Here is a 17,969-nt window from a genome sequence, read left to right as displayed (position 1 = left end):
TCACTCCCTCCCCTCCTCACTCACTCCCTCCCCTCCTCACTCACTCCCTCCCCTCCCCCCTCCCCCCCTCCCTCCCTCCCCGCTCCCCCCTCCCTCCCTCCCCGCTCCCCTCCTCCTCCTCCTCCCTCCTCCCCCTCCTCCCTCCTCCTTCCACCACCCTCCTCCCCCTCCTCCCTCCTCCCTCAACCACCCTCCTCCCTCCCTCCCTCCCTCCCTCCCCGCTCCCCTCCTCCTCCTCCTCCCTCCTCCCCCCTCCTCCCTCCCTCCCCGCTCTCCTCCTCCTCCTCCTCCCTCCTCCCCCTCCTCCCTCCTCCCTCCACCACCCTCCTCCCTCCACCACCCTCCTCCTTCCCTCCTCCCCCTCCGCTCCGCCCTCTCTCCCTCCTCCCTCTCCCCTCCTCCCCTCCACCCTCCTCCTTCCCCCCTCCCCTCCCCTCCCCCTCTCTCCCTCCTCCCTTCACCCTTCCTCCCCCTCCCCTCCCTCCCCCTCCCCCTCCCTCCCCCTCCCCCTCCCTCCCCCTCCCCCCTCCCCCTCCCCTCCCTCCCCCTCCCCCTCCCTCCCCCTCCCCCTCCCCCTCCCCTCCCTCCCCCTCCCCCTCCCTCCCCCTCCCCCTCCCTCCCCCTCCCCCTCCCTCCCCCTCCCTCCCTCTCGCCCTCCCCTCCCTCCCCCTCCCCCTCCCCCTCGCCCTCGCTCTCCCCTCCCTCCCCCTCCCCCTCCCTCCCCCTCCCTCCCCCTCCCCCTCGCTCTCCCCTCCCTCCCTGGTGCAGTCCCACAGCAGAGCGATTCCGCAGTAAGGTGGAGCTGGTGAAATACTTCGGGGACTCGCTGGACTTGACGTACTTCGATTTCAAGAAGGGGATCATCTTGCCACCGCACACAAAGGTGAGACTCGGGGCCATCCCACCCCATCCCCCATCCCCCGCCCCGCACCCACCCCCTCCCCCATCCCCCGCCCCGCACCCACCCCCTCCCCCATCCCCCGCCCCGCACCCACCCCCTCCCCCATCCCCCGCCCCGCACGCCACCACCTCCCCCATCCCCCGCCCCGCACCCACCCCCTCCCCCATCCCCATCCCCCGCCCCGCACCCACCCCCTCCCCCATCCCCCGCCCCGCACCCACGCCCCTCCCCCATCCCCCGCCCCGCACCCACCCCCTCCCCCATCCCCCGCCCCGCACCCACCCCCTCCCCCATCCCCCGCTCCGCACCCACCCCCTCCCCATCCCCCGCTCCGCACCCACCCCCTCCCCCATCCCCCGCCCCGCACCCACCCCCTCCCCCATCCCCCGCCCCGCACCCACCCCCTCCCCCATCCCCGCCCCGCACCCACCCCATCCCCCATCCCCCGCCCCGCACCCACCCCCTCCACCGCCCCGCACCCACCCCCTCCCCCGCCCCGCACCCACCCCCTCCCCCATCCCCCGCCCCGCACCCACCCCCTCCCCCATCCCCCGCCCCGCACCCACCCCATCCCCCATCCCCCGCCCCGCACCCACCCCCTCCACCGCCCCGCACCCCACCCCCCATCCCCCCGCCCCGCACCCACCCCATCCCCCATCCCCCGCCCCGCACCCACCCCATCCCCCATCCCCCGCCCCGCACCCACCACCTCCCCCATCCCCCGCCCCGCACCCACCCCCTCCCCCATCCCCATCCCCCGCCCCGCACCCACCCCCTCCCCCATCCCCCGCCCCGCACCCACCCCCTCCCCCATCCCCCGCCCCGCACCCACCCCCTCCCCCATCCCCCGCCCCGCACCCACCCCCTCCCCCATCCCCCGCCCCGCACCCACCCCCTCCCCCATCCCCCGCCCCCATCCCCCGCTCCGCACCCACCCCCTCCCCCGCTCCGCACCCACCCCCTCCCCCATCCCCCGCTCCGCACCCACCCCCTCCCCCATCCCCCGCTCCGCACCCACCCCCTCCCCCATCCCCCGCCCCGCACCCACCCCCTCCCCCATCCCCCGCCCCGCACCCACCCCCTCCCCCATCCCCCGCCCCGCACCCACCCCCTCCCCCATCCCCCGCCCCGCACCCACCCCCTCCCCCATCCCCCGCCCCGCACCCACCCCCTCCCCCATCCCCCGCCCCGCACCCACCCCATCCCCCATCCCCCGCCCCGCACCCACCCCCTCCACCGCCCCGCACCCACCCCCTCCCCCGCCCCGCACCCACCCCCTCCCCCATCCCCCGCCCCGCACCCACCCCATCCCCCATCCCCCGCCCCGCACCCACCCCCTCCCCCATCCCCCGCCCCGCACCCACCCCCCTCCCCCATCCCCCGCCCCGCACCCACCCCATCCCCCATCCCCCGCCCCGCACCCACCCCCTCCCCCATCCCCCGCCCCGCACCCACCCCCTCCCCCATCCCCCGCCCCGCACCCACCCCCTCCCCCATCCCCCGCCCCGCACCCACCCCCTCCCCCATCCCCCGCCCCGCACCCACCCCATCCCCCATCCCCCGCCCCGCACCCACCCCCTCCCCCATCCCCCGCCCCGCACCCACCCCTTCCCCCGCCCCGCACCCACCCCCTCCCCCATCCCCCGCTCCGCACCCACCCCCCTCCCCCATCCCCCGCCCCGCACCCACCCCCTCCCCATCCCCCGCCCCGCACCCACCCCCCTCCCCCATCCCCCGCCCCGCACCCACCCCCTCCCCCATCCCCCGCCCCGCACCCACCCCCTCCCCCATCCCCCGCCCCGCACCCACCCCCTCCCCCATCCCCCGCCCCGCACCCACCCCCTCCCCCATCCCCCGCCCCGCACCCACCCCATCCCCCATCCCCCGCCCCGCACCCACCCCCTCCACCGCCCCGCACCCACCCCCTCCCCCGCCCCGCACCCACCCCCTCCCCCATCCCCCGCCCCGCACCCACCCCATCCCCCATCCCCCGCCCCGCACCCACCCCCTCCCCCATCCCCCGCCCCGCACCCACCCCCTCCCCCATCCCCCGCCCCGCACCCACCCCATCCCCCATCCCCCGCCCCGCACCCACCCCCTCCCCCATCCCCCGCCCCGCACCCACCCCCTCCCCCATCCCCCGCCCCGCACCCACCCCCTCCCCCATCCCCCGCTCCGCACCCACCCCCTCCCCATCCCCCGCCCCGCACCCACCCCATCCCCCGCCCCGCACCCACCCCCTCCCCCATCCCCCGCCCCGCACCCACCCCCTCCCCCATCCCCCGCCCCGCACCCACCCCCTCCCCCATCCCCCGCCCCGCACCCACCCCCTCCACCCCCCCCGCACACCACCCCCTCCCCCATCCCCCGCCCCCGCACCCACCCCTCCCCATCCCCCGCCCCGCACCCACCCCCTCCCCCATCCCCCGCCCCGCACCCACCCCCTCCCCATCCCCCGCCCGCACGCCACCCCATCCCCCATCCCCCGCCCGCACCCACCCCATCCCCATCCCCCGCCCCGCCACCACCCTCCCCCATCGCCCCGCCCCCATCCCCCGCTCCGCACCCACCCCCTCTCCCATCCCCCGCTCCGCACCACCCCCTCCCCATCCCCCGCCTCCGCACCACCCCCTCCCCATCCCCCGCCCCGCACCCACCCCAATTCCCCCCCCGCCCCGCACCCACCCCCTCCCCCCTCCCCCGCCCCGCACCCACCCCCTCCCCCATCCCCCGCCCCGCACACCCCCCCTCCCCCATCCCCCGCCCCCGACCCCACCCCATCCCCCATCCCCCGCCCCGCACCCACCCCCTCCCCCCCCTCCCCCCGCTCCGCACCCACCTCCCCTCCCCCCTCCCCCGCTCCGCACCCCCCCCCTCCCCCATCCCCCGCTCCCGCACCCACCCCCTCCCCCATCTCCCCCGCCCCGCACCCACCCCATCCCCCATCCCCGCCCCCACCCACCCCCTCCCCCATCCCACGCCCGCACCCACCCCCTCCCCCCCATCCCCTCCCCCGCCCCGCCCACCCATCCACCCCCACACTCCCCCCCCTCCGCCGCATCCCACCACCCCCATCCCCACTCCCCCGCCCCCAAACCACCCCATCCACCCCATCCCCAAACGCCCCGCACCCCCACCCCCCATCCCCCCACCCCCGCCCGCGCACACACCCCCCCCCCCATCCCCGCCCCGCACCCCCCCCTCCACCTCCCCGCACCCACCCCCTCCCCCATCCCCCGCCCCGCACCCACCCCCTCCCCCATCCCCCGCCCCGCACCCACCCCATTCCCCGCCCCGCACCCACCCCCTCCCCCCTCCCCCGCTCCGCACCCACCCCCTCCCCCATCCCCGCTCCGCACCCACCCCCTCCCCCCTCCCCCGCTCCGCACCCACCCCCTCCCCCCTCCCCCGCTCCGCACCCACCCCCGCCCCAATCCCCCGCTCCGCACCCACCCCCTCCCCCATCCCCCGCCCCGCACCCACCCCATCCCCCATCCCACGCCCCGCACCCACCCCCTCCCCCATCCCCCGCCCCGCACCCACCCCATCCCCCATCCCCCGCCCGCACCCACCCCCTCCACCTCCCCGCACGCCACCCCCTCCCCCCATCCCCCGCCCCGCACCCACCCCCCTCCCCATCCCCCGCCCCGCACCCACCCCCTCCCCCCCTCCACCTCCCCGCACCCACCCCCTCCCCCATCCCCCGCCCCGCACCCACCCCCTCCCCCATCCCCCGCCCCGCACCCACCCCCTCCCCCATCCCCCGCCCCGCACCCACCCCATCCCCCATCCCCCGCCCCGCACCCACCCCATCCCCCATCCCCCGCCCCGCACCCACCCCCTCCCCCATCCCCCGCCCCGCACCCACCCCATCCCCCATCCCCCGCCCCGCACCCACCCCCTCCCCCATCCCCCGCCCCGCACCCACCCCCTCCCCCCTTCCCCGCTCCGCACCCACCCCCTCCCCCATCCCCCGCCCCGCACCCACCCCCTCCCCCATCCCCCGCCCCGCACCCACCCCCTCCCCCATCCCCCGCCCCGCACCCACCCCCTCCACCTCCCCGCACCCACCCCCTCCCCCATCCCCCGCCCCGCACCCACCCCCTCCCCCATCCCCCGCCCCCATCCCCTTCACCCAACCCATCCCCTCCCCCTCCCCGTCCCCCTCCCCCTCCACCTCCCCCTCCCCTTCCCCCTCCCCTACACTTCCCCCACCCCCTCCTCTTCCCATGCCCCTTCCCCTCCCCCTCCACCTTCCCCCTCACCCTCCCCTTACGCATCCCCCTCCCCCTCCCCGCCCCCTGTCCCCTCCCCCTCCCCCTCCCGTCCCCCCACCCCCTCCCCCGCCCCTCCCCGTCCCCCTCCCCCTCCCCCTCCCCTTCACCCAACCCATCCCCCTCCCCCTCCCCCTCCCCTTCCCCCTCCCCTACACTTCCCCCTCCTCTCCCCATGCCCCTTCCCCTCCCCTTACGCCTTCCCGTCCCCCTCCCCCTCCCCATCTCCCTCCCCCTCCCCCTCCCCCTTCCCCTTCCCCCGCTCCTTTCCGCTCCCATTCCCCCTCCCCCTTTCCCCTCTCCCCTGCCCCCTCCCCTTCCCCTCTCTGCACGCCCGCATCCCCGCACCCCACCCCCCGTGGCTCACCACCGTCAGGATGCGGACCGGACTCCCACCTTGGAAGTCGGAACACTCTGGGTGCGAGTCCCCTGGAGTAATGACCCACAGTGCAGGCTGCATCCCCCCACCCAGTGTCAGGGCCGACAGGGTCACTGCCCACCCCCGAGCGTGCTCCTCTGGCCCAGAGGGTGCAGCCAGTGCCGCGCCTGCTCGTTCAGCGCACTGCGTACTCTAATCTGGTGATTGTGGCACCAGCCCGACCAAGACCCGCTTAGCCCAAAGCCCACCCCGTGCCCACTGACCAGCACTGGTCACAGAGCCACAACACCATCCATTTCAACATCCCCTCCCCACACACCCCCACCAGCAACCTCTTCCCATTCCTGCAGCCCCTACACCCCTCCCTATCTCTGTAACCTCCTCCAGCCCCTACACCCCTCCCTATCTCTGTAACCTCCTCCAGTCCCTACAACCCTCCTTGTCTCTGTAACCTCCTCCAGCCCCTACATCCCTCCCTATCTCAGTAACCTCCTCCAGCTCCTACAACCCTCCGTATCTCTGTAACCTCCTCCAGCCCCTACACCCTTCCCTATTTCTGTAACCTCCTCCAGCCCCTACAACCCTCCCTATCTCTGTCACCTCCTGCAGCCCCTACAACCCTCCCCATCTCTGTAACCTCCTCCAGCCCCTACAACCCTCGCTATCTCTGTAACATCCTCCAGACCCAACAACCCTCCCTATCTCTGTAACCTCCTCCAGCTCCTACAACGCTCCCTATCTCTGTAACCTCCGCCAGCCCCTACAACCCTCCCCATCTCTGTAACCTCCTCCAGCCCCTACAACCCTCCCTGTCTCTGTAACCTCCACCAGGCCCTACACCCCTCCCTATCTCTGTAACCTTCTCCAGCCCCTACAACCCTCCCTATCTATGTATCCTCCTCCAGACCCTACAACCCTCCCTATCTCTGTAACCTCCTCCAGCCCATACAATCCTCCCTATCTCTGTAACCTCCTCCAGGCCCTACACCCCTCCCTATCTCTGTAACCTTCTCCAGCCCCTACAACCCTCCCTATCTATGTATCCTCCTCCAGACCCTACAACCCTCCCTATCTCTGTAACCTCCTCCACCCCTACTAACTTCCCTATCTCAGTTACCTCCTCCAGCCGCTACAACCATCCCTATCCCTGTAACCTCCTCCAGCCCCACAACCCTCCCTATCACTGTAACCTCCTCTAGCCCCTTAAACCCTCCCTATCTCTGTAACCTCCTCCAGCCCCTCCAACCCTCCCTATCACTGTAACCTCCTCCAGCCCCTACATCACTCCCTATCTCTGTAAACTCCTTCAGCCCCTACACCCCTCCCTATCTCTGTAACCTCCTCCAGCCCCTACAAACCTCCCTATCTCTGTAACCACCTCTAGCCCCTACAACCTTCCCTATCTCTGTAACCTCCACCAGCCCCTACAACCCTCCTTATCTCTGTAACCTCCTCCAGCCCCTACACCCCTCCCTATCTCAGTAACCTCCTCCAGCCCCTACAACCCTCCCTATCTCTGTAACCTCCCCCAGCCCCTACAACCCTCCCTATCTCTGTAACCTCCTCCAGCCCAAAAACCCTCCCTATCTCCGTCAGTTCCTCCAGTCCCTACAACCCTCCCTATCTTTGTAACCTCCTACAGCCCCTATACCCCTCCCTATCTTTGTAACCTCCTCCAGTTTCTACAACGCTCACTATCTCTGTAACCACCTCCAGCCCCTCAAATCCTCCCTATCTCTGTAACCTCCTCCAGCCCCTACAAGCCTCCCTATCTCTGTCACTTCCTCCATCTCCTAGAACCCTCCCTATCTCTGTAACCTCCTCCAGCCCCTCAAATCCTCCCTATCTCTGTAACCTCCTCCAGCCCCTACATCACTCCCTATCTCTGTAAACTCCTCCAGCCCCTACACCCCTCCCTATCTCTGTAACCTCCTCCAGCCCCTACAAACCTCCCTATCTCTGTAACCACCTCTAGCCCCTACAACCTTCCCTATCTCTGTAACCTCCACCAGCCCCTACAACCCTCCTTATCTCTGTAACCTCCTCCCGCCCCTACACCCCTCCCTATCTCTGTAACCTCCTCCAGTCCCTACAACCCTCCTTGTCTCTGTAACCTCCTCCAGCCCCTACACCCCTCCCTATCTCAGTAACCTCCTCCAGCCCCTACAACCCTCCCTATCTCTGTAACCTCCCCCAGCCCCTACAACCCTCCCTATCTCTGTAACCTCCTCCAGCCCAAAAACCCTCCCTATCTCCGTCAGTTCCTCCAGTCCCTACAACCCTCCCTATCTTTGTAACCTCCTACAGCCCCTATACCCCTCCCTATCTTTGTAACCTCCTCCAGCCTCTACAACGCTCACTATCTCTGTAACCACCTCCAGCCCCTCAAATCCTCCCTATCTCTGTAACCTCCTCCAGCCCCTACAAGCCTCCCTATCTCTGTCACTTCCTCCATCTCCTAGAACCCTCCCTATCTCTGTGACCTCCTCCAGCCCCTCAAATCCTCCCTATCTCTGCAACCTCCTCCAGCCCCTACACCCCTCCACATCTCTGTAACCTCCACCAGCCCCTACAACCCTCCCAATCTCTGTAACCTCCTCCAGCCCCTACAACCCTCCCTATCTCTGTAACCTCCTCCAGCCCCTATACCCCTCCCTATCTCTGTAACCTCCTCCAGCCTCTACAACCCTCCCAATCTCTGTAACCTCCTCCAGCCCGTACAACCCTCCCTATCTCTGTAACCTCCTCCAGCCCCTACACCCCTGCCTATCTCTGTAACCTCCTCCAGGCCCTACACCCCTCCGTATCTCTGTAACCTCCTCCAGCCCCTACAACCCTCCCTATCTCTGTAACCTCCTCCAGCCCCTACAACCCTCCTTATCTCTGTAACCTTCTCCAGCCCCTACACCCCTCCCTATCTCTGTAACCTCCTCCAGTCCCTACAACCCTCCTTGTCTCTGTAACATCCTCCAGCCCCGACACCCCTCCCTATCTCTGTAACCTCCTCCTCGCTAACAGCCCTCCCTATCTCCGTCAGTTCCTCCAGTCCCTAAAACCCTATCTATCTCTGCAACCTCCTCCAGGCACTACAAACCTCCCTATCTCTGTAACCTCCTCCAGCCCCTCAAATCCTCCCTATCTCTGTAACTCCTACAGCCCCTATACCCCTCCCTATCTCTGTAACCTCCTCCAGTCCAACAACCCTCCCTATCTCCGTCAGTTCCACCAGTCCCTAAAACCCTATCTATCTCTGTAACCTCCTCCAGGCACTACAAACCTCCCTATCTCTGTAACCTCCTCCAGCCCCTACACCCCTCCCTATCTCTGTAACCTCCTCCAGCCTCTACAACGCTCCCTATCTCTGTAACCACCTCCAGCCCCTCAAATCCTCCCTATCTCTGTAACCTCCTCCAGCTCCTACAACCCTCCCTATCTCTGTAACCTCCTCCAGCCCCTCAAATCCTCCCTATCTCTGTAACCTCCTCCGGCCCCTACACCCCTCCACATCTCTGTATCCTCCTCCAGCCCCTACAACCTTCCCAATCTCTGTAACCTCCTCCAGCCCCTACAACCCTCCCTATCTCTGTAACCTCCTCCAGCCCCTACACCCCTCCACATCTCTGTAACCTCCTCCAGCCCATACAAACTTCCCAATCTCTAACCTCGTCCAGCCCGTACAACCCTCCCTACCTCTGTAACCTCCTCCAGCCCCTACACCCCTCCCTATCTCTGTAACCTCCTCCAGCCCCTACGCCCTTCCCTATCTCTGTAACCTCCTGCAGCCCCTACAACCCTCCCTATCTCTGTAACGTCCTCCAGACCCAATAACCCTCCCTATCTCCGTCACCACCTCCAGTCCCTACAACCCTCCCTATCTCTGTAACCTCCTCCAGCCCCCACAACCCTCCCTATCTCTGTAACCTTCTCCAGCTCCTACAACGCTCCCTATCTCTGTAACCTCCTCCAGCCCCTACAACCCTCCCAGTCTCTGTAACCTCCTCCAGCCCCCACAACCCTCCCTATCTCTGTAACCTTCTCCAGCTCCTACAACGCTCCCTATCTCTGTAACCTCCTCCAGCCCATACAATCCTACCTATCTCTGTAACCCTCTCCAACACCAACAACCCTATCTATCTCTGTCACCTCCTCCAGCCCTACAACCCTCCCTATCTCCGTCAGTTCCTCCAGTCCCTACAACCCTCCCTATCTTTGTAACCTCCTCCAGCCACTACAAACCTCCCTATCTCTGTAACCTCCTCCAGCTCCTACAACGCTCCCTATCTCTGTAACTACCTCCAGCCCCTCAAATCCTCCCTATCTCTGTAACCTCCTCCAGCACCTACAACCCTCCCTTTCTCTGTCACTTCCTCCAGCTCCTACAACCCTCCCTATCACTGTAAGCTCCTCCAGACCCAACAACCCTCCCTATCTCCATCACCACCTCCAGTCACTACAACCCTATCTCTGTAACCTCCTCCAGCCCCCTCACCCCTCCCTATCTCTGTAACCTGCTCCAGCACCTACAACGCTCCCTATCTCTGTAACCTCCTGCAGTCCCTAAAACCCTATCTATCTCTGTAACCTCCTCCAGACCCTACACTCCTCCACATCTCTGTAACCTCCTCCAGCCCCTACAAACTTCCCAATCTCTAACCTCGTCCAGCCCGTACAACCCTCCCTATCTCTGTAACCTCCTCCAGCCCCTACACCCCTCCCTATCTCTGTAACCTCCTCCAGCCCCTACGCCCTTCCCTATCTCTGTAACCTCCTGCAGCCCCTACAACCCTCCCTATCTCTATAACATCCTCCAGACCCAATAACCCTCCCTATCTCCGTCACCACCTCCAGTCCCTACAACCCTCCCTATCTCTGTAACCTCCTCCAGCCCCCACAACCCTCCCTATCTCTGTAACCTCCTCCAGCTCTTACAACGCTCCCTATCTCTGTAACCTCCTCCAGCCCATACAATCCTACCTATCTCTGTAACCTCCTCCAACACCTACAACCCTACCTATCTCTGTCACCTGCTCCAGCCCTACAACCCTCCCTATCTCCGTCAGTTCCTCCAGTCCCTACAACCCTCCCTATCTTTGTAACCTCCTCCAGCCACTACAAACCTCCCTATCTCTGTAACCTCCTCCAGCTCCTACAACGCTCCCTATCTCTGTAACTACCTCCAGCCCCTCAAATCCTCCCTATCTCTGTAACCTCCTCCAGCCCCCTCACCCCTCCCTATCTCTGTAACCTCCTCCAGCACCTACAACGCTCCCTATCTCTGTAACCTCCTCCAGTCCCTAAATCCCTATCTATCTCTGTAACCTCCTCCAGCCCCTACACCCCTCCCTATCTCTGTAACTTCCTGCAGCCCCTACAACCCTCCCTATCTCTGTGACCTCCTTGAGTCCCTCCAACCCTCCCTATCTCTGTAACCTCCTCCAGCCCCTACACCCCTCCCTATCTCTGTGACCTCCTTGAGTCCCTCCAACCCTCCCTATCTCTGTCACTTCCTCCAGCTCATACAATCCTCCCAATCTCTGTAACCTCCTCCAGCCCCTCCAACCCTCCCTATCTCTGTAACCTCCTCCAGCCCCTACACCCCTCCCTATCTCTGTAACCTCCTCCAGCCCCTACAACCTCCCTATCTCTGTAACCTCCTCCAGCCCTGACAACCCTCCCTACCTCTGTAACCTCCCCCAGCCTCTACAACCCTCCCTATCTCTGTAACCTCCTCCAGCCCAACAACACTCCCTATTTCCGTCAATTCCTCCAGTCCCTACTACCCTCCCTATCTCTGTCACTTCCTCCAGCTCCTACAGCCCTCCCTATCTCTGTAACCTCCTCCAGCCCCTACACCCCTCCCTATCTCTGTAAACTCCTCCAGCCCCTACACCCCTCCCTATCTCTGTAACCTCCTCCAGCCCCTACTCCCCTCCCTATCTCTGTAACCTCCTCCAGGCCCTACACCCCCCCCATCTCTGTAACCTCCTCCAGCCCCTACAACCCTCCCTATCTCTGTCACCTCCTCCAGCTCCTACACCCCTCCCTATCTCTGTAACCTCCTCCAGCCCCTACACCCCTCCCTATCTCTGTAACCTCCTCCACCCCTACGTGCCTTCAGCTGCCTGGGAGCCCTAAGCTCTGGAATCCATTTCCTTAACCTCTCCCCATCCCCCTCTCTCTCACTCTCCCGCCCCGCCCCTCTCCCGTTCAAGGCGCCGTATAAATGGAAGTTGTTGTTGCTGTGGGATGAGGAGTGCCGAGGTCTTGGGTTCAAAACCCCACCGGGACAAGTTGAAAGATGTCCTTCAGGGAAGGAAAGTGCTGGGCCTGCGCATGACTAACCCCCCCCCACCCCCCACACACACAACCACAGGTTGTCCCTCCCCGCCCTCGGAGCACGCCGCAGGCTTCGGAGACGAGACCGGCCCACGTTTCATCACCTCGACAGGCCCCGGCGCCCTGACAGGCCCCGGCGCCTTGACAGGCCCGGACCAGTACTTTGGTCAAAGGGCAGTCGCTGCTGTAGCGGAAGAAAACTGACCCTCACTCCAAACAGCAACGGGATCATTGTTGGTGGCGTTGGCTGAGTGAGCCATATTGGGCCCCTGGACTCCGGGGAAAATCACCGCCACAGCTCCCACCGCTCCTCTCGGTATTGTCCCTGGGATCCTTCAGGCCCACCTGAGGGGGCAGACAGGCTGAACACCTCATCCTGAAAGAGGCTCCCTCAGCACTGACCCTCCCACAGTGCGGCGCTCCCTCAGCACTGACCCTCCAACAGTGCGGCGCTCCCTCAGCACTGACCCTCCGACAGTGCGGCGCTCCCTCAGCACTGACCCTCCCACAGTGCGGCGCTCCCTCAGCACTGACCCTCCGACAGTGCGGCGCTCCCTCAGCACTGACCCTCCGATAGTGCGGCGCTCCCTCAGCACTGACCCTCCGATAGTGCGGCGCTCCCTCAGCACTGACCTTCCTCCGACAGTGCAGCGCTCCCTCAGTACTGACCCTCCTCCGACAGTGCGGCGTTCCCTCAGCACTGACTCTCCGACAGTGCGGCACTCCCTCAGCGCCGACCCTCCGACAGTGTGGCGTTCCCTCAGCACTGACCCTCCGACAGTGCGGCGCTCCCTCAGCACTGACCCTCCGACAGTGTGGCACTCCCTCAGCATGGACCCTCCGACAGTGCGGTGCTCCCTCAGCACGGACCCTCCGACAGTGCGGTGCTCCCTCAGCACTGACCCTCCGACAGTGCGGTGCTCCCTCAGCACTGACCCTCCGACAGTGCGGTGCTCCCTCAGCACTGACCCTCCGACAGTGTGGCACTCCCTCAGCATGGACCCTCCGACAGTGCGGTGCTCCCTCAGCACGGACCCTCCGACAGTGCGGTGCTCCCTCAGCACTGACCCTCCGACAGTGCGGTGCTCCCTCAGCACTGACCCTCCGACAGTGCGGTGCTCCCTCAGCACTGACCCTCCGACAGTGCGGCGCTCCCTCAGCACTGACACCGAGGGTAGTGTCGGCCTGCTTTATGGGGCTTGAGCCTCTGGGTTTTCGAGGCCTTGACCGCCTGATCCAGAGGGCAAGAGCGAGACCAGTTGGGCCGCAGCTGGGACCGAGGGGATAATAGGCGATAAACGGGGCCTTGTCGGTCCCTTGGTGCCAACCTGAAATACGAAGTAACACAGTGGCTTTCGTGCCTTGTACCGGCAGATCCGAAAATCCGTGAAAAGGTCCAGCACCTCGTCCTGTGACAGGGAGGAAGATGACTGGCAGCCGACTCCCAAGAAGAAGGTCAAGGTGACAGCCTCCCCAAGTCCCATTGAGGTCAGTGTGGCAAAGGCGAGTGCCACTGAGGGACTGGCATCTGACCCCTTGGACACTCTGATCGCGTGAGTAGACAACTGGAGAGCAGGAGCTGGATTAACATCAGTAGAGATACAGTCAGTAACACAGGGCGCTGGGGGGAGAGGGGTTACTAAGTGACAGTGTGAGGGAGCTGGATTAACATCAGTAGAGATACAGTCAGTAACACAGGGTGCTGGGGGGAGAGGGGTTACTGAGTGACAGTGTGAGGGAGCTGGATTAACATCAGTAGAGATACAGTCAGTAACACAGGGCGCTGGGGGGAGAGGGGTTACTGAGTGACAGTGTGAGGGAGCTGGATTAACATCAGTAGAGATACAGTCAGTAACACAGGGTGCTGCGGGGAGAGGGGTTACTGAGTGACATTGTGAGGGAGCTGGATTAACATCAGTAGAGATACAGTCAGTAACACAGGGCGCTGGGGGAGAGGGGTTACTGAGTGACAGTGTGAGGGAGCTGGATTAACATCAGTAGAGATACAGTCAGTAACACAGGGCGCTGGGGGGAGAGGGGTTACTGAGTGACAGTGTGAGGGAGCTGGATTAACATCAGTAGAGATACAGTCAGTAACACAGGGCGCTGGGGGGTAGAGGGGTTACTGAGTGACAGTGTGAGGGAGCTGGATTAACATCAGTAGAGATACAGTCAGTAACACAGGATGTTGGGGGGAGAGGGGTTGCTGAGTGACAGTGTGAGGGAGCTGGATTAACATCAGTGACGTTAGCTGTTAATTGTTGACGTGTTTCAATGACCTTGTCATTTGAGTTGTTTTGTTGCTATGATCCTGTCTGTACTGTGTGTGCCTGAGCTTTTATTTCCCTCGACTCACCCCTTCCCCACTTCTCTCTCTCTCTCTGTCTCGCTCCCTCTCTGTGTTTCTCTCTCCCTCTCTCTCTCACCCCCTCCTTATCTCTCAGTCTCTGTCTTGGTCCATACCTTGGTGTGTCTGCCTCTCCGTGTCCCCTCCTTTGTCAGCCTCTCTCTGCCTCTCTCTATCTCTGTGAGCCTCTCTCTCTCCCCCTGTGTCAGCCCCTCTCCCTCTCTCTATCTGTCTGCCTCCCTCTCTCTCTCTCTTACTCTATCACTGTCTGCCTCTCTCTCTCTCTTTCTCTCTCTCCCTCCCTCTCTCTCTCTCTCTCTCCCTCCCTCTCTCTATTTCTATCGGCCTCTCCCTCTATCTCTGTCTGCCCCTCTCTCTCTCTGCCTCTCTCTCTATCTCTGTTTCTCTCCCTCTATCTCTCTCTCTCCCTCTATCTCCCTCTCTCTATCTCTCTCTCTCTCTCTCTCTCTATCTCTGTCTGCTATCAGTTTTTAAATTGTTTGCTCTCTTGTCTTTCCCTGTTTTGATGTCTCCCCCTCTGAGTTTTGTTCACAGCTGGTTCTCTTCAATGATGCATTTCGTGTTCATTTTAAACAAAAATAGCCAAAATCGTTCATCGCCACCCTGAAAACAACAGGAGCTTTGTCTTGGCCTGTTTCGGCCTGCTGACCTTGCTCCCGCTCTCTCTCTCTCTTTCTCCCCCTCTCTGTCTCCTGATAACCCCCTCCCTCCCTCTCCCCTCCTCTCTCCCTCTCCCCCTCCCTCCCTCTCCCCTCCTCTCTCCCTCTCCCCTCCTCTCTCCCTCTCCCCTCCTCTCTCCCTCTCCCCTCCTCTCTCCCTCTCCCCCTCCCTCCCTCTCCCCTCCTCTCTCCCTCTCCCCCTCCCTCCCTCTCCCCCTCCCTCGCTCTCCCCCTCCCTCCCTCTCCCCTCCTCTCTCCCTCTCCTCTCCTCTCTCCCTCTCCCCCTCCCTCCCTCTCCTCTCCTCTCTCCCTCTCCTCTCCTCTCTCCCTCTCCTCTCCTCTCTCCCTCTCCCCCTCCCTCCCTCTCCCCTCCTCTCTCCCTCTCCCCCTCCCTCCCTCTCCCCTCCTCTCTCCCTCTCCCCCTCCCTCCCTCTCCCCTCCTCTCTCCCTCTCCCCCTCCCTCCCTCTCCCCTCCTCTCTCCCTCTCCCCTCCTCTCTCCCTCTCCCCTCCTCTCTCCCTCTCCTCTCCTCTCTCCCTCTCCCCTCCTCTCCCCTCTCCCCCTCCCTCCCTCTCCCCTCCTCTCTCCCTCTCCCTCCCTCTCCTCTCCCTCTCCCCTCCTCCCTCTCCTCTCCCCTCTCCCCCTCCCTCCCTCTCCCCCTCCCTCCCTCTCCTCTCCCTCTCCTCTCCCCTCCCTCCCTCTCCTCTCCCCTCCCTCTCCCCTCCTCTCTCCCTCTCCCTCTCCCCCTCCCTCCCTCTCCCCTCCTCTCTCCCTCTCCCTCCCTCTCCTCTCCCCTCTCCCCCTCCCTCCCTCTCCTCTCCCCTCTCCCTCCTCCCTCCCTCTCCCCTCCCTCCCTCTCCTATCCTCTGTCCCTCCCTCCCTCCCTCTCCTCTCCCCTCTCCCACTCCCTCCCTCTCCCCTCCTCTCTCCCTCTCCTCTCCCCTCCTCCCTCTCCCCTCCTCTCCCCTCTCCTCCCTCTCCTCTCCCCTCTCCCCCTCCCTCCCTCTCCCCTCCCTCCCTCTCCTCTCCCCTCTCCCCCTCCCTCCTCTCCCTCTCCTCTCCTCTCCCCTCTCCTCTCCCTCTCCTCTCCCCTCTCCTCCTCTCTCCCTCTCCCCCTCCCTCCCTCTCCCCTCCCTCTCCTCTCCCCTCTCCCCCTCCCTCCCTCTCCTCTCCCCTCTCCCCCTCCCTCCCTCTCCCCTCCCTCCCTCTCCTCTCCCCTCTCCCCCTCCCTCCCTCTCCCCTCTGCTCTCCTCTCCCCTCTCCCCTCCTCTCCCTCTCCCCCTCCTCCCTCTCCTCTCCCCTCCCTCTCCTCTCCTCTCCCCTCTCCCCCTCCCTCCCTCCCTCTCCACTCCCCTCACCCTCCTCCTCTCCCTCTCCCCTCCTCTCTCCCTCTCCCCCTCCCCTCTCCTCTCCTCTCCCCTCTCCTCCTCCCTCCCTCTCCCCTCCCCTCTCCTCTCCCCTCTCCCCCTCCCTCCCTCTCCCCTCCCCTCTCCTCTCCTCTCCCCTCTCCTCCTCCCTCCCTCTCCCCTCCCCTCTCCTCTCCTCTCCCCTCTCCTCCTCCCTCCCTCTCCTCTCCCCTCTCCCCCTCCCTCCCTCTCCCCTCCCCTCTCCTCTCCTCTCCCCTCTCCTCCTCCCTCCCTCTCCCCTCCCCTCTCCTCTCCCCTCTCCTCTCCCCCTCCCTCCCTCTCCCCCCTCCCACTCCCCTCACCCCCTCCCTCTCCTCTCCCCCTCCCTCTCACCCCTCCCTCCTTCTCCCCCTCCCTCCCTCTCCTCTCCCCTCCCCTCTCCCCCTCCCTCCCTCTCCCCCCTCCCTCTCCCCTCCATCTCCCCTCACCCCCTCCCTCCCTCTCCCCTCCCCCTCCCTCTCCCCCTCCCTCCCCCTCCCTCTCCCCCTCCTCCCTCTCCCCTCCCCTCTCCCCCTCCCTCCCTCCCCTGCTCCCTCCCTCCCTCTCCCCCCTCTCTCCCCTCCTCCCTCCCTCTCCTCTCCCCCTCCCTCTCACCCCTCCCTCCCACTCCCCCTCCCTGCTTCTTCCCTCCTCCCTTCCTCCCTCCCTTTCCCCCTCCCGCCTCCTCCCTCCCTCTCCCCCTCCCTCCCTCTGCCCTCCTTCCTCTACCCCTCCCTCCCTCCCCCTCCCTCCCCCCGCCCTCCCCCTCCCTCTCCCTCCCTCTCCCTATCTCTCTCCCTCCCCCTCCCGCTCCTTCCTCTCTCTCCCCCTCCCTCTCCCTCGTTCTCTCTCTCCTTATATGTCTGTCTCTCTCTTTCTTTCTCTTTTTCTCCCCCTCTCGCTCTGTCCCTGTCCCCATCTCTGTCTCTCTCTGTTTCTCACTCGCTGTCTCCCTCTCCCTCCCTCCCTCTCTCCCTCTTTCCTCTCTCTCTCTCTCCCTATATGTCTGTCCCTCTCTCGCTCGCTTCCTGTCCTTTTCGTGCTCTCTCCCTCCCGGTCGCTATCTTGCTCTCCCCTGTCTCTCTCTCTCCCCCCCTGTTTTTGTCTCCCTGTCTCTCCCTCTCCCTGTCTCTATCTCTCTCTCCCTGTCTTTCCCTCCCGCTCGCTCCCTCCCTGTCCCCCTCTCGCTCTCCCCGTCTCTCTCTCTCCCTGTATAACTGTCCCCCTCTCTCGCTCGCTTCCTGCCCTTTTCTCGCTCTCTCCCCCCCAGTCTCTATCTTGCTCTCCCCCTGTCTCTCTCTCTCTCTCTCCCCCCTGTTTCTGTCTCCCTATCTCTCTCTCTCCTTGTCTCTCTCTCTCTCTGTCTCTCTCTCTCCCTCACTCTCTGTCTGTCTCTCTCTCTCTCTCTCACCCTGTCTCTGTCTCTCTCTCTCTCTCTGCTCCCCGTCTCTCTCTCTCCCCTTCTGTCTGTTTCTCTCCCCTTCTGTCTCTCCTACCCCTTCTGTCTGTCTCTCTCTCCTTTTCTGTCTCACTGTCTATTTGTCTCTCGCTCTCTCTCTGTCTGTCTCCCTGTCTCTCTCTCTCTCTTTCCCCGTCTCTTTCTCTCGCTCCCTCTCTCTCTCTTTCTTCATCTCTCTCTCTCCCTGTCTCTCTCTCTCTCTTCCTCCC

At 65.1% G+C, this 17,969-nt stretch overlaps 1 protein-coding gene across 1 annotated transcript in view; it reads left to right on the top strand.

The window, feature by feature from the left end:
• Positions 1-17,969, top strand: part of LOC121274276 — a 217,184-nt gene that overhangs the window by 145,329 nt on the left and 53,886 nt on the right. The window contains exons 5-6 of the mRNA XM_041181501.1: positions 769-883; positions 13,265-13,443. Coding sequence (XP_041037435.1) covers positions 769-883; positions 13,265-13,443 — 294 coding nt within the window. The remainder of the gene's footprint in view (positions 1-768; positions 884-13,264; positions 13,444-17,969) is intronic.

The sequence above is a fragment of the Carcharodon carcharias genome (genome assembly GCF_017639515.1).
Source record: "Carcharodon carcharias isolate sCarCar2 chromosome 35 unlocalized genomic scaffold, sCarCar2.pri SUPER_35_unloc_8, whole genome shotgun sequence".
In the NCBI taxonomy this organism is placed as follows: Eukaryota; Metazoa; Chordata; class Chondrichthyes; order Lamniformes; family Lamnidae; genus Carcharodon; species Carcharodon carcharias.
This window is presented reverse-complemented; position numbering and strand designations above follow the sequence as displayed.